This window comes from Salmo salar, chromosome ssa14 (genome assembly GCF_905237065.1).
Source record: "Salmo salar chromosome ssa14, Ssal_v3.1, whole genome shotgun sequence".
Classification (NCBI taxonomy): Eukaryota; Metazoa; Chordata; class Actinopteri; order Salmoniformes; family Salmonidae; genus Salmo; species Salmo salar.
This window is the reverse complement of record NC_059455.1, coordinates 25,084,297-25,100,415: the sequence shown is the minus strand read 5'-3', so window position 1 is coordinate 25,100,415 and position 16,119 is coordinate 25,084,297. Positions and strand designations below refer to the sequence as shown.

Genomic DNA, 16,119 nt, shown 5'->3' with positions numbered 1-16,119 from the left:
GGCTTAAGAAAGTGTCAGCTTTGCTTTGTGTGCATAGCTGTCTCTGGATGTCTAGGGCTTGAGCTTAACTTCATGACAGATCAAGGGTTACCAAGGTGCTGTTGGCAAGGGGCTCAAAGTGGCGGGGCAAACTGGACCACTAAATGCTCATTTCCTACGCATGTTAGTGCCTTTGCAGTATGCTGAGTGGACTCCTGGAGGGGGTTTCTCAGATGAAATGCAACCTTCACACAGGTAATGAGGACTATATGATAAACCATTTGTACAATTTCTTAAATGCAATTTCAATGGTCCAGGAATACCATCTCATTCAGAAATGTTGGAAAGTGAATATTTCCCTTACTCTCTATAAAGTTTAGTCACTGATCTGCAGCATTAACTTGTATTCTAACAAGATTAAAATATATTTGTCCTGGAGATTAGCATACTTAAGTCCTCCTTTGCCTTTTTGGTAGTGGCAGCGTGCTTTGATCTGTGTTGCGTGGCAAGAGCCTAGCTTGGGCCCGGCCATCCGAGTGCCAAGTGTGAAATTGGCCTGATGTCATCCCTATTCTTCACCTTATACATCTTTCACCAGCTTAATTATATTTCCGCCACAAAGCCCTAGCGCTTCATTCCATATTCAAGTTTGACTAGGAAGCATTTAAGAACTATGGATAAATAACTCAGTGGGGGGAAGGGACAGGATGGGTCTTTTGTTTGAGAGACACACAAGAGACATCAATACTTTTCTGATATGTATTTTCTTTTTGAGTCAGACTGCCCTTTGCCTCTGCCAATTGGAGAGGTTAAATTTTATGACACGGGATATGTGAACTTATGATAACTAAGATGTAGGGCAGGCTATTTATTCCTTCATTGTCTGTGGGCATTTGCATGTGGACCTTCTTAAAGTCTCGTGACTAAAGTGGTGGCTGGAATGTTGCGGATGAAATCATGTTCATTTTCATGTCCAGAGGCAGGGAATGAAATTGTGGCACAACTTTCTATCCAAACTTTAACTTTCATCAACATGAAGAGTTATGCAGGAACTTTTTGTGTATTTGATGCTCAAAAGATATCATGCATCACTGTTATGGAGAGTTGGAGGAGAGAACGTACAAGCTTTTTGACGATGGAATTTTTGTAGAAATGTACATCATGTAATGAGATTCCTTTTTAGGGACATTTTGAATTCTGAGGTGTAGAAGAAGTGATGCGTTAAAGGAAATGAGCCACCTGCAGCTGTGACCGAGGGCTTTGACCTTCATCAGGGGATCCCGACCACAGACTCCATTGAGGAACTAACCGAGTTGCTCAGCTCAGCGTCTAAGGCACCAGCTTTTCTAACCCAGAGAGCTCATCAAGTCAGTGACCGTTGGGCGTTACTTCCACATACACAAGCTGGGCAAGAATAGAAATGCAGATGAGGTTCTGGGGCATTGACGAGCAGGTCAATGCTGAGAATGGTCCGCACAGATAGCTCTCCCTTTTGTGTTTGGATCCTTTTTCTGTTTTTTGGGGCCTTTCTATACATGTTTGAGAGCATCAGGTAATACTGAGACTGCAGAATGTTGTGACCTGTATTGGTGACTGAAGTTTTATGTGTTTGGTTATGCATGGCAGTTTTCAAATCCACATGAGTATACTGTATTATGATCATATTCAAAAGGTGTCATTCTTTTTCTGGATTTGATCAATCTTACTTCGTTGATGCATGTGAGGGGAAATTGATTTTGTTGATGAGAGACTGTTACAGTCAGAAACTGGTGATGGGATAGCTTTCAGCATTCTGGATTACTAACTCCTCTGTAACCAAACAACACGAGTGTCAAAAGGCTCATTTATGAGGATATGTATTCTATTGAACCTCCTAGTTTTAATTTTTCCATAAGCTTTTAATTCCCTGTTTGTTATTCTGCTGTGGATATGTTTGACAGAGCAAATTACTTGAAGGTGAATGTTATAGCAACTGAGTGGAATACTGAGTGAAATTGCTGTCGTAGGATTCTTAGAACACTTTTGAGATCACTGCAGAGTTATTGCACACCTAAGCACTTTTCGGAAGACAGAAATGAGTACGTTACCTTTTTGAGATGCTGGGTTTTCTCTTTAAACTCTATTTCTCTTTAAACTCTATACTAAGTATAGAAGGCCTGCATTCAGCATTGTGCACCAATGACTTTAGAGATGTAAACCTGTATTTTGACTTTGGTATGAGTTGTGGCGGTCACCCGACCACTACTCAATTGTAAAACTAAAATGAGGTATACTCTGCTGCATATAACTTAGACATCATGGTGCACCTTGGTTCAAGTTATGTGTAACTTTTCTTTGTGGTCAACATTTCTTTTGAGTATTTTGCATTTAGTAAATACATTGTAGACTATGTTTGCCTGGCGAAACCAACAGTCGTCCTTTCCATTGTCGTTTAAAAAAAATGCCATTCCTGGTGCAGGGACAAGATGCTATCTCTGCATACCAAGTTTGATGGAATTCTGTTCATACTTAATCTTGAAGAGTGCAACTTTTTAAAGTAATTTGAACTCTGTAGTAATTTAACTAATACTTTACAGTCCTGTTACTTTACTGTAGGGTTACTTTAATTTACTGTTTCACTTGTGTTTTCCCTGGTATTTACAAGGAAATTATACAGTAACTATGGATACTTCTGTTGCCACTTCCAAGAAATCAACACAACTATAACTACCTGGTATTTTGTGCAAATGCTGCTTGTTTGAATAAAACCCAAAGAAACCAGAATGCAAGTAGGCCTATTAGGTCATTACCAGCATGTAATTTATGTAAACACCACTTAAATTGCAGACTGTAAACAAGTCTAATACATTATTTCCATGCATGAAATAATGTATTCTTTATAGGTTTATTTAGCTGATGACCACCTGCAAATAGCAAATCACACAATGCAGTCTACTCTGTATGAGAAAACACGTCCACCAATATGTGTATTGAGAGCTAGCCCATCCAGAAAGAGGCATGGGGCAGGCCTTGTATCAAGGAAATGATCATGCATCATACATAAACCCACCAATTGCCTATCAGAGGACAATATTTTTAAGTGGCATTATTTGTTGTGTACTTCGATTAAATTCTCCTTGCTGTCTCATTTACCTTCAAGACAGGCCAGTAATTGTTATGCAAATTGATATTCAGTTATTTCAACATAAATGCGGCTTGTCCATATCACATTTATGCCTCAGCAATGATTCCCAGAGTGGCAGTTTGTGAATTAATAGTAGGCTATTGGTCAGCCTGTACTTTTAGAGCCCTCTGATTATTGACATGTTGTTTATATCACTATAAAAAAAATAAAGGATTTAAACTTGTCTTAGTATTCTTGTGGTTTATTTACTTATTGGTTAATTACACAGTATGATACAAATTATTTACATTTGTCTCATATCAAAGAATACTGACAGAAAAATACAACCAAAACTTTGTCCTTCTTTATACATATGCTTAAAAATTCTGTTGTGAATTCACGTTGTATACCATCTCTAATGGCAATAGCCCATTCTTGATATAAACATTGAATGTGTTATTTCTTTGTAGCACAGTTCTCATAGAAAAGTTCATTTACAGAATTTTTAAGGCAAAGTGTGTTTTAAATTTGGATTTTAATTTACACACACTTAAGATTGACAATAAAAGATCATTCACATCATAAGACCACAATTTGGTAGATACAGCAACTTTTGTCTCGTGATATACAGGTGACAGATTGCAGATTTCATGCAAAGGCTTCTAAATGTTTCATTCACAAAAAGAAGTTATTGCAAGATAAATAAATTATGTAAACATTCCAGAGCTTCTTTTAGAGAAACAATATGGCCGCTGAGTATTGTTTATAAATATGAATAACAATAAATTGTATTTCAAACTAAGGAATGCATGGACAATTTGAGATACATTATTTGTACAGTAGACCTATATAGGATGCATATTGACGTTACTTCAGCGGTGAAGTGTTTCATAAGAGTATAATGATTGAATTGAAGATGTTCCATATAGGCCTATGGTACAAAGTTAAAGGTCCTTGCTTGGCACTGAAATCCTGATTTGAACCGGGGTTAAATTGGATTTTGTTGTTGGTGGAAGTGACCCAAAACGGATGCATTTCCATGATAATTCCAAATGGATATCTGTTCAATTCCCATTGTTGTCATTCACCCCCACCACTCCTCCCTATTTAACCATTGGATATGAGCTACGCGCGCATAACTTGAACTTTGGGGCGAATCATAGCATTGTTAACCAATGGTAGACTTGCAAGAAAGTTCGTTTTTCGCACTTGCATACCAGACAAATATTTCGGTTTATAAAATACTGTTTTGTTTTTCTTACTATATGCTATAGGTATTTCAAGATAGGTCCTTTCGTGAAAGTGAAGTTAGGCTACATTCATTTTATGACTCGACTCATTTCTATAGTTTGGGTCAAGTTTAAAGTAATTTATAGGCCTATTGAATATATTATGTATTTATTTGTCATCAAATCTCAGTTTCATATCAATACATGTACCCAAAGCTGAATTATTTTACTGAATTTATTCATTTTTAATGCTCAAGAGATAGCTATAGTTAATGCAGCACTTGAATATAAAAATGCATTGTTATCAGATAATACGCATCATTTAATGCGTATGGTTCCCTCCATATCAACTCAGACAGGCTGTATTTTTACACAAAACAAAGGAACCTCAGAAAGCATATTTTCAACATGAACATCAAAGTACAAGGAAACAGTGTGATAAAAAAACGTAAAAACATAGATAAACACTATTTAGGCTATTTAAATTCACAGTTTCCAAAATGCAGCAGAACAAATCTTTGGACATCAGCATGTTTCCATTATTTCGGTCAAATGTGATAAAAAAACAAAACTAGCTAAAAACAAAACAAAAACAAAACAAACTTTGATGCTGAAGCAATTCTAAAGTTCCAGGGAGAACATGGCAAAAGTTTTATAACACAAAATGGTTTAAATCAAATCAAAGTGTATTGGTCGCATACACAGATTTGCAGATGCTATCGCATGTGCAGCGAAATGCTGGTGTTTCTAGCTCCAACAGTGCAGTAATAATACCTAGCAAAGTAACAGATAAAAAAATAAAATAAACTATACCTACAGAATATTGCAAAATCCTGTGTCATTCATGTTTTAAATATTTGCTGGTGTTTTTGTACACTGGCCCTTTAAAGTTATTTATTGCTTTGTATATTTTCTTCAATCGCTGTCTGATTTTTCATCCTTAGATGATGTGGCATGATTGTATAGTCCCTGTGCCATCAGGTGCAAGGCTAAAGAGTTTTTATTCCCGGTAGCCTTCTTTATTTTGGCCCTCTTGTTTTGAAACCAGATTTTAATTTGAGATTCGTTGAGGCCGAGTTCTTGTGCCAGACTCTGTCTTCTCTGTTCGGTCAGGTACCGACTAGTCTGAAACTCCGTTTTTAGTCTCTGGAGCTGTTCTGCTGTGAAGGCCGTTCTTGGACGCTTGTCATCCTTGCTTGGGGTCGTCGTCGTTGTCGTGGTAGTGGTCGACTTCTTTGGTTTACGAGATCTTGGCCCTGTAGATTAGAATACATTCAATGATCAGACTTTGAAACAGACAAAAATAATGCCTTCAACGTCCTCAATAACATGATCACTAATGCCTGACTAATTAATATGATGATCATGTCGATCAAAACAGATTCGAAGTACTCTTACATGCTAGAATAGACCTAGTAGGATAGCAGTAGTAACCAAGTATTAGTAGCAGAATAAGTATTGTGGTGGTATTAATATTAGCCAAATTGCCAGTATAGGCACAATAAGCTGTAGACCTAAAATTGTATTAGAATGTAGAGTATTCTAAAAGGGTGCAGGGTTTTGTGTGCATATGAGAGGATGATGGGTGGGTGTTGATGGGGGTGGGGTTAGAGGGAGGGGGTATAGGCGCCCCTTTCTCGCTGTTACCATAGGAACTACATTTATAAGCTTCATAAATATGTAATGAATATCGTGAACATTTCATAAAACTGTTTTTGAGTTGGCTGGTTCTACACCAAATAAGAGATCGATTCGCAGCTGCACGTTTATTGGATTCACAATAGCATCTTAATGTTATTATGATCAATAGGCCTATCTTCCATCGAAGTATATTTTTTCCGTTCTCCTGGAATGAAGTTTCTTATACCGTTTATTTCGTTACATGCAGACCTATGCTTTGAGACCAACATAAAACACAGTGGTAACTTTTTTTGTTTAGTAATGGAACTTTCTTTTGTTACTATTTTCGAGTTGTTCAGAGAAGTTAATGTATTCATTCCATTATGCATAATATAGGGCAGTTGGAGTTATTTGGGCCTATATGTTATACGACGATGGCATATTATCGATATTAACTTCATGTTAGTGCTTTTAAATAGCTGAATGGATATTCCAATATAGTTTAACAATGTGCTAATTTTAAACGATGTTAGCTAGAAATGAAATAGCCTAGAAATTAAAACGGACAGTATCTATAATTGTTACTTTGATACACTTTGAAGTGTATTTACTTCGACATTATATGAAAAAGCTCAAAATATAACAAACATTAGGCTATAGGCCATAATGGAAGATCTGACAATCACATCCTGCAGCAGTAGATACACACTTATGCTAGGCCTAATATCATAATATGAGAATAGTTTAAGAATAAGACAAACTACATGCTACATATAGCAGAGGAGGGAAGTAAAAAGTGATTATAAAACGACGTTTTTATTCTTAATATCTGTCCAGTTTTTCTCTCGAAACTTTGCCCTCTAAAAGTCTGATTGCACGCATCTCAGTCATTTCGCATATAGATGGAATACTTTTTGCCTTGCTCCATTGTCCAAAAAATATGCTAATTAAATATTAACAAAGACGAGTGAGGAACAATGGCGTTAAACTACGTTTCAATACTGATTTAAAAGTTGCTTTACAAGTTAACTACTTCAATATTTTGAATACTTCGATACTTTCAATCTTTTTTTTTCGTCCAAAAAGTATTGACTTTTCTATTTTTTTCATCCTTTTCATTGTTTTCTTTTTTAGGGCTACTCAAACGGAATTGTCAGCTTGATAATAATTGCATGACTTGACAAATATTTTTAAGGAGATACTTATAATAACAGTAACAATACGATAACATTGCCTATAGTAGGCCTATGCATAATATTTGGTTTGTAACCGCCATTATCATCCAATCAGAATTCTAGGTCAATCGAAATCTTCCTTGTCGTTATGGATTAAAAAATAATAATAATAATAACATTAATTGGCAACCAAAAAATAATTTGAATATTATTTTATTCATTTCCTAAAAGTTTCGGACAAATAGTTTAATATAGGCTACACAAAGGGATAGTTTTTATGTTTGTATAATGCGGCTGCAGGAGATGGTTTCAGGTTTATATTTTGACTTATTTAGTTCACTGAGTCAGTTTATATTGCACAAGTAATCCAATGGTTCATGGTATTCCTATTCTTACTTTATACTAAGGCAAGGAAAATACTATACTTTACCTGAGGATGGTCGGTCTGAATATCTTGTACAATACACCCAGGCTGGCCAGAGCATAGGTTTCGACGAAGGTGCAGAATTGGCTTGAGAACTATCCGAGTCGGAGCTTAGGCACTGATCTCCAATTTCTCCTCGGGGCTTGAGAGGCGCATCTCCAACAATATCTTTTTTGGGCTCACCGACTGAACGAGAATTCGATGTTCCTTCCCCTGCCACCGTCCCACCTAACTGCCCAGATTTTGGGGGAAGGCGAGGACTATTCTCTCGTCCATTGAGGTGATTCTCATCATAATTGAAAGTCCCGTCTTTCCGCCGTCCAAAGTCTGGTCTCAAAATATTATCAATGTAAAAGTTCGTGATTCGGTGCGGTTGCTGGTTCCCAGGTGCTTGAAGAAGAGGAAGAATAGCTCTGTTGAATTCTTCGCCCGAATCTTGACGCTCTCCATTGCGATTATCATCTTCTTCCATGGTGAAATACTCAATGTCCAATTCTGGTAGCCTACCTTTCTCGCTCTCCCACACAAAATTATGAATTCCAATGTATGAATGTTTTAGCTTTCCTTGTCCACTGCGTTTTTTAAATACAATGTAATTGGAAATAAAAACGAAATCCGTTTTTTTCAGTATCTAGTTTTGGTAGTAATAAAACCACGCCTCTTGCCTTTTTCACAAAGAAAAAACATACTTCAAATGTATTTTTCCGGCTTGCTGTGATTGATCTATTTGTTGAGAAAGTAGACTACCATTTAAAATACTGAATAGTAGTAGTCCCCTTTCAGAACCAATCCAATCTTGATGCTTCAACTACTAAACTACGAGTAGATAAAGAGGCGCTAACTGCTCCTGAAATACTTTCACTATGGATTTTTGTTCTTATTTTTAATAGGCTACGAGTCCCCCCAGTGACGTTGCAGTCCGGTATCTAAGACACGTGCCTTGGACCAATAGAGTTCGTGAAATGTTACCACATGACCAATGACTCCAAAATACTAGAAGACTGATGACAGCACCCCTACACCTCACCCAATCCTCAAAGCTGTAGTATTCAAAAAACATAAACAAGTAGGACACCATTTCTGATTCAGTCAGCCTTCCCAGTTTGTTTTTTTTTATAATAAAAAACAAACTATTTTCTGCTGAGAGTTTTTTTTAAAGTTTTTTTGTTATAGACATATCTCATTTACATTTACATTACATTTAAGTCATTTAGCAGACGCTCTTAACCAGAGCGACTTACAAATTGGTGCATTCACCTTATGATATCCAGTGGAACAACCACTTTTTTTCTCCACATTTCGTTGGTTTTTCGATTCAAAGCGCACACAAGACTTACCCATGGAAATAGGGTATCCTCGAATGGGGGAGGGGTGTGAAACCTCAAATAGGTTCCTCAATCTTCCCCCCAAAATTCTGGAAGATTGAGGAATATTACCAAACAGGGATGAGCCAGCACTCCGCAAAATGCTTTAGCAGTCCCCAACATTACTGAATAAGTTTCCAACGGTGTTTCCCAGAGTAGCGCATAGTTGGCTAAGGGGACACGATGGGTGGTGCACTTGCTAGGCTACTCGTTTCTTCGTCTATTGCACGTGAAGTAGCCCTATGTCAAATTATATGGGAATGCATCTTAATATTCCCCTATGTTGTCAAGGTAGCTTAATCAAATATGGTGCGTAATAGTCACCCATTGGTCTCTGGTTATCCAATATTATCTAGAACCACTATAGGGCATGGGTAATGTAGTCTATAGTTTTTATCATACGATTGTTGCTCTAGTGAACAGGGACAATCTGTTTGGTCTTTAGTCCAGTCAATAGCCAAAATCGGTTTGCGCGTAAAAAGGACCGTGGCGCTTCAAAAATTGGCGATGCCATCAAACAGCTGTGATATCAGATGTTGCGGTGAAGAATTGAAGACTATTCTTCTCTCGGTGGCCTATGCATATGGGTGATGTCCTCAGGTCAAGTCTTTCGGTAAAATGTAGACTTTCTGACTGTCGTATACAATCAAAGTGGGATATAATTTGACATATTGATGAGCGAAATGAGCTCAGGTCAACAAGCGCGCATCTTGCTCTCTAAACATGGTGAACTAGGTGTGCATTATATATAGTGCAGCCGTATTGAGCAAATAGTTATTTTCTATTTGATAGCCTACGTGTCATGCAGTGCCTATGGCATCACCAAAAACATGATGTTGCCTAGTTGTTGGGATTGGTCATAACATGTCTGAATCCATTATTTTGTGTTATTACACAGCGTTTGAACATTATTGTTGGCCTATAGCTTAGTTGGGGATGTAGAAGCCAGAAGTTATTCCAGATGTTATCAACGATCCGCAAAATATTTCTGTAAACAAATAATGCACAAGAATAGCCTATTAATTCATGTTTTGGACTGCTCCTTAGAAAATAGGAAATAACCAAGATTGGCTTTTGTTTGAGAATATTGAGTTGGATTGATCTGATCTAGTATTCATTATCCTTTTCCTTTTTTCATTTTCCTAATAGTTGGATGTAGAGGTTACGGGTTTATAGACAACATCACAGAGAGATTCAAAAACCTTTGCATATAGCGAAAACCGAAAAAATACATGTGTTCATGAAACACTGAGTTATAATGGTCAAATCATTCGTTATATGGCTGTATTAAATCATACACGGTTTAATAATTTATATTCCAGAAATACAATTGTTCAGAAAAATGTAATTTTTTTTTGTAGTCCTAGTGTCTTCTTAATTCATTTTTGTGATTAGTTTTGTTTAGGGTGTGCCAATTTCTGTCCTGATACAGGATATTAGGCTGCCTATTTTAGCATTTCATTGTTGCACCTGCACCAAACATTAAATGTGACATATAGACTATTCATACTGTATGCCTATAGCATTTAAAAGGAAGGCTTTGCATGTAGACTAGGTGTGCCTTGCCTACATGCGACGAAGCAAACAATGAAATTCCAATTCCATATTGCTGAAAAACACGTGCAGACTTGTTGACGTTATTTGAAAATTATTTACGCTGTTCTGCAATGCTTATTTGAAAATGTACCAGGAGTCGTTGGTGAAGTTGGACCCTGTAATCGAAAAGACATGCAGCTTGAAGTTGTCAGAGGCCAAGCAATATCAGATGTGTTTTGTTAAGCTCATATTTTTTCAGAAGCTGTATTTCGCCCACCCCCACCCCCCCCCCCACACACACACACTTATTCGAAATGTATTTTAACCTGCTTTGAACTTCTCAGGCAAAACAAGGATCCTAGAATGACATTCTATAGGCCTAGGCAACTTTTCCTAAATTTAATCAGGGCAGGTGAGAGAAAGTATATCCACTCTCCAATGACCTTTTATTTAACCTCATTCCAGGGGATTTACACCATTAAAAGTCCAAATACTCACTTCACCTTTGAACAGTAACTGTAACTAATTAATAAACCACAACAAGGTTGTTAAATGTTCAATCCAAGCTCATGCAGATTCGATAACCTACTGAAATGGTGACTATTCCTTTCTTGTGTAATTTAGTTGGCTTATAATAATGTTATTGCATTTATGAATTGCATTCATAACCTTGTCTTATGAAATATTGAAATTCATGTGGAAAGATGAACAAATGTGCAGAGATGTGAATATTAGCCATTTAAAATATTTGACGGACGTTTCTGTCCTTCATGTTGACATCCCCAACTCTCACAATCTGCAACACTGTCTGTCAAACATAAATAGAATTTGGCATATTGTTTGCAAATGTTCAATCGTTCTTTTACGGAGTTAATCTTAGGCCAACTCATATTTTCTAAATTATTCTTAATTGCTCATATTTAAAAACATCTCAGTTCAACCTATATGCAACTTTTCCTAAAACACTTGTCTGTATAGCCAATTATTGGCAGTTGGAAAAATAGTTCCTTGTGAGTCCAATAATTCCAGTCTAGCCTATTCTAACATGATCATCCCCAGACAATTTTAATAGGCCTAGGCAATCTGGTGCCCTTTTTCGTAACTTTCATCCTAGCTCTCCTAACCCAGCCAAAACGTTCTATTTCGGTAAACGTCTCTTTCTATTTGGTTTACTTTCCCTCAGAAAGGGTTATGCTACAGGGGCAGAGGGATTTGTGAATGAACGCCATAGCGTTGGCTGCAGCTCACAGATCATAGCCCCAGATCACCAGCACACAGATGTGCTCCATTGAATGGCTGTGATATCTGCTCTGTAACAATGCAGGGGTCATGTTGGATCCTGGCGCTTCCTGTTGGCCTTTGAAAAACAAACGGAGAGAGAAAACACTAAGGGGGTCCCCGAGGATGAGGATAAAGGTTAGGCCTACTGACCACTTCCTATAGTCTGGAAAGCTGTTGGTGAAAACGGTGCGGCACACTGGTCTCAACCCTGATAAGGTTTTTCTGGCCAGGACATAGCCTATCCAACTTTAATAGTGGTTTTGGTTCGATTATGTAGATTATCTACTGGCATGACTTAATCTCCCGACACATTTTAAAATGTTCTTATGCGAATTTATTTATACTCATACCCCGTTAATTATGTTTACCCCGTTTACCCTCACATAATGTCATATTCCAGTGAAATGAATCCTGAACTCAACTGCTTGCTGTCAACTGCTTGCTGTATTTTCATTTTAATGTATAGCCTACAATGTATAATTTTCTATAAACATGTAATTTATTGGATAAATGACATTTGAAATACTTTAGGATGTGCTTGCTATTTACTTATAGATCATTGATCTAAACTGTCCCTCCCTCTGCCCGCACTTTCCTTTATGTGCAAAGTGACCAAGTCTCCTTCAACAAGACGTTGAAAAGGCCAATGGGACGATTGTTTATGGGGTTTAATTACTGGTTAATCCCCCTGATCGCCCTGGCGTGGATAAATCCCAGCTGAATAGGCGTTTGAAAACTGAGCCAGTTTGGGTTTCTCCAGTCAACTCAACCCCAGCCTTTTCCGCTACTTTTTGGTGACCATGGTTGCAACAACTATAGCCTATATCTGGCTACAGCGGGGAAAAAGGGGTTTTGGTCCATTGTGTTTTAATTTCGGTCAGTTCAGGAAATAAATAATAGCGTGTTTCAGTGAAATGGCCTATGGCTACTTGATACACATTTATAGGCCTATGGAAATATAAAGAATTGCATCTTTAATTACATTTACTGGAATTTAACTGACACCAGCAGTGCAATTTAGGACCAACTGAAAATGCTAAGCAAAGTTGTCTTGATCCTGATGACATTTTCCCCATCATAGTTCCTGTCACCATTTAAAGACATAAGGATTCCAGCCATGTGTTTTCGCATGTGCATAATAGGAATTTAGTTGACTTTTGCTTGTCTCCAGTAATCAATGATGTATTAAGTTCATTGATCATCATATAGAAAGTTTTTTCAATCATCCATTATAATATATGATTTTACACTCATTTAGCCATATACACTAATTTAGCACTGTACAAATATGTATATGTACATTAAAAAGTATAATAGGTGGGCTTTATTCAATAGTGAGTGTATAATACATTATGGCATGCTCCACTGTTGTGTGACATCTTTTGATGGCTCATATGTGACATTGGATTTGACAGAAGAGATACTTCTCATTATAATGCATTTCGTCATATTCATGTAGCATAGATTTTAAGAATACTTCATTAAGATCGTCACTCTTTCTCAGAGCTAGAGAGACAAGATGAAAAGGGTGGAAAGCAGAAATGTGAGAACTTTTGTGCAAAACTTTATTCAGTCAAAGTGCAGTAAATGCTTTGCTTTATGTTAAATATTATTTGACAATCTCTGTCAGCATGAAGGGTAAACGTAGCCTATACTACTGGTGAACAATAGCCTATACTGTACTCAGTTCAAAGAACCAAATCACAACAGGCACTGGTTTAGTTAGACATATTGATATTTTCCAAGACTCAGACCACTAGTGTGTTGTGCTAGGTGTGACTGGCTTGATTATTCAGCATCATAATTGACCATTAAATAACATATAATAACTCATATGAGTGTTTTCAATAACTTCTCATAAACGAATATGCATTGATAACCTTATGACCTTGACCTAATATAAAATAACATTGAGAAGCCATCTCCTTGACAGTACTTTAGTGGTGTTATTTCATCAACCAAATAGTAGTTCTGATAGAATATCGGGGAACAATGCCCTAATTAAAAATGTGTTGCTCCCTTTTTTTAATCTGAGCTTGCTGATTGAATCTCTGTGTAAGTACTAGTGTATATGGACCCCAGGGATATTTTATTAGATATTATGGCTCTTTCCCTTTTGCTCCAGCAGGTCATTTTCAGGTTTTCAATTAACATAATGTTATTAAAATGTAATAGCCCTGATGATCTGCTCACTATTACTTTAGAGAATATGTTCATAATTGAATTGATGTTACCCCCATATTGAACTTTCAACAGTACAGTAGGTATACTGTACCATAAAAGTTGGGGGTTTGACCTATTTGCCCTACAAACTGTTCGAAAGTGCCTTGAAGTGTGTGCAAAATGCACATGTTTGTGTGAGGGATTTTCTGTGATTTCATTCACAGCTCTCACTTAGAAAGTAGCTCTTAAATTTCTGTTCAGAGGCAAAACAATTCATAGTGAATGTTGTATCTTTCCAGCAGGGGTCTCTTCTTTGCATTATCCTGAGTGATTGTAAATAACTAGCGTATTAGAGAAAGTGTAAACAGTGCTATCTAGTGGTTCATTTGGGTTAGGATATTTCGGATGCACATGGGATTTTATTAAATACTTTTAAAATAATTTATTTCAGTTGATTTTCCAACTGTAATCTAAGAAAACTAAGACTTATCAGATTTGTTTAACCATGTAAACATGATAAACCAAAAAACCTGGTTTATGGTAATTGCCCTAACAATCTGTTATGTAAATATGTCAATATAATAAAAGTAATAATTGTCATTACAAAATTATCAACATAGGCTACATGTGATCCATGATTCTTGGATGGAACACACTCATCTTCACAACCTGAGGCACAGCTGGGGATAAGAAACAAAATGGTTACCATGGAATCGATCCAGGGAGGAAAAGTTGGCCCTGCTCCCAGAAATCTCTGGGCGGAAGGCTGACTGTCAGTCCCCCACCAGGACTATGTAGGACACTGCCTCAGAAGGGAAGGGGCTGATATAGGATGGTTGCTGCTGGTGAACCTGGTGACAGTCCTGTTAGTGAGAAGACGGATGTCTCAGTGTAATTCAAATTAATAACTAAAATAAAAAATATACTACAAGGTCTACTTGAGATGCTGTGTGTCATTTTGAGACCTGGTAAAAACATTCACTGGATTCAGAATAAGGTGTATTATTAAATGGAAAGTTCACCCAAATGTACCTGATAGAGAGTAGCCTATGGAACCAGAGAATCAGTAACCCAACGTTTTTTAAAATATATGTGCTCTATGAAGGATCAGATGTTTCTGATGTTCAAAATTTGAATCATTTTCTCTGTCCAAAATGTTTCCAAGGACCTCGGCACAGTTTGTTAGCTGTGGCTTCATGATGTCATGAAATCATATAGCCATAATGGTCACAATTCTTAATTTATTAAATGGCATTACACCAATGTGCTCGCAGGTGACCTTGATAGTCATGCTGGATTAATATAATCCTCTTGAGCATGTCATACCTGTAAAGGAGAAAGACAATATGCTCATATGGGTAAAATTGACTTAAATCAAACTGCTTCACCTTGTCAAAAGCTCCAGATCAAGGATGTCAAATTGTAACTCTGAGGTCACAAGGCCACATTCTCATACGTAATGTAGCTGTCAGTGAAGTGATCCAATTACGGCTTTAATTGGATGCATTTCAGAGTTTGTCAAGGTCTTTTCACACTGATGTCCATAATTCACTATGGCTATATCATACACACCCCTGCTATGGCCGGTTTGATAGGACTTCAATTTGACACCTTATAATTAATGAAGCAATTAGGCCAATTAACTAAGACCGTGGAGGAATGAATTCCATAGTAGATGAGATCTTCGAAAAGGTGAATTACATGTGTCTGCAACATAGGGGAAAAACATGTTACGATCTCAAGATTATAGAAAATGAATCTTTATCAGTCCTATAGTAGATGTTAGCCTGATAGCAGTCACAATCCTTAATCTAACATACACGTTATCACCCATAAACATGAATATAGTACATTTTCTATACATTTTCATGGGGAGGAGAGGCCTTTTAAAAAGTCTGCATGGTCACACTTACAGTATGATCTGTCTTTGTTTGCATGACTTGCCTCATTAAATCATAAATTGTGTCTGCTACAGTCTAATAATATGGCGCTTTTCCTGCTCTACCACTGCTAGGCTAAATTAAAGGCCACCATCACTAGGCCAACATCTGCATCAAGCCCTGTCTACACTCTTAGAAAAAGGGTGCTATCTTGAACCTAAAAGGGTTTGTTGGCTGTCCCCGTAGGAGAAGCCTTTGAAGAACCCTTTTGGGTTCCATGTAGAACCCTTTACATGGAACCCAAAAGGGTTCTCTTCTGGGGACAGCTAAATAACCATTTTGGAACCATTTTTTCTAAGAGCATA

The 16,119-nt window shown here is 37.2% G+C and overlaps 1 protein-coding gene across 1 annotated transcript; it reads right to left on the bottom strand.

Annotated features, from left to right (window-relative positions):
- Positions 1-3,598: 3,598 nt before the first annotated feature.
- On the bottom strand, positions 3,599-8,401 carry LOC106569236 (homeobox protein engrailed-2b). The gene is made up of 2 exons (XM_014140398.2): positions 7,537-8,401; positions 3,599-5,567 (listed from the first exon to the last, which is right to left on the bottom strand). Exons 1-2 carry the CDS (start codon positions 8,000-8,002, stop codon positions 5,227-5,229), a joined length of 807 nt encoding a protein of 268 aa, XP_013995873.1. The 5' UTR covers positions 8,003-8,401; the 3' UTR covers positions 3,599-5,226.
- Positions 8,402-16,119: the final 7,718 nt, after the last annotated feature.

Coding starts and splice junctions, on each gene's coding strand:
- LOC106569236 (XM_014140398.2), bottom strand. CDS start 8,002: ATGGAAGAAGATGATAATCGCAATGGAGAGCGTCAAGATTCGGGCGAA. Junction 5,568..7,536: donor TTCAGACCGACCATCCTCAG/GTAAAGTATAGT, acceptor TCTAATCTACAG/GGCCAAGATCTCGTAAACCA.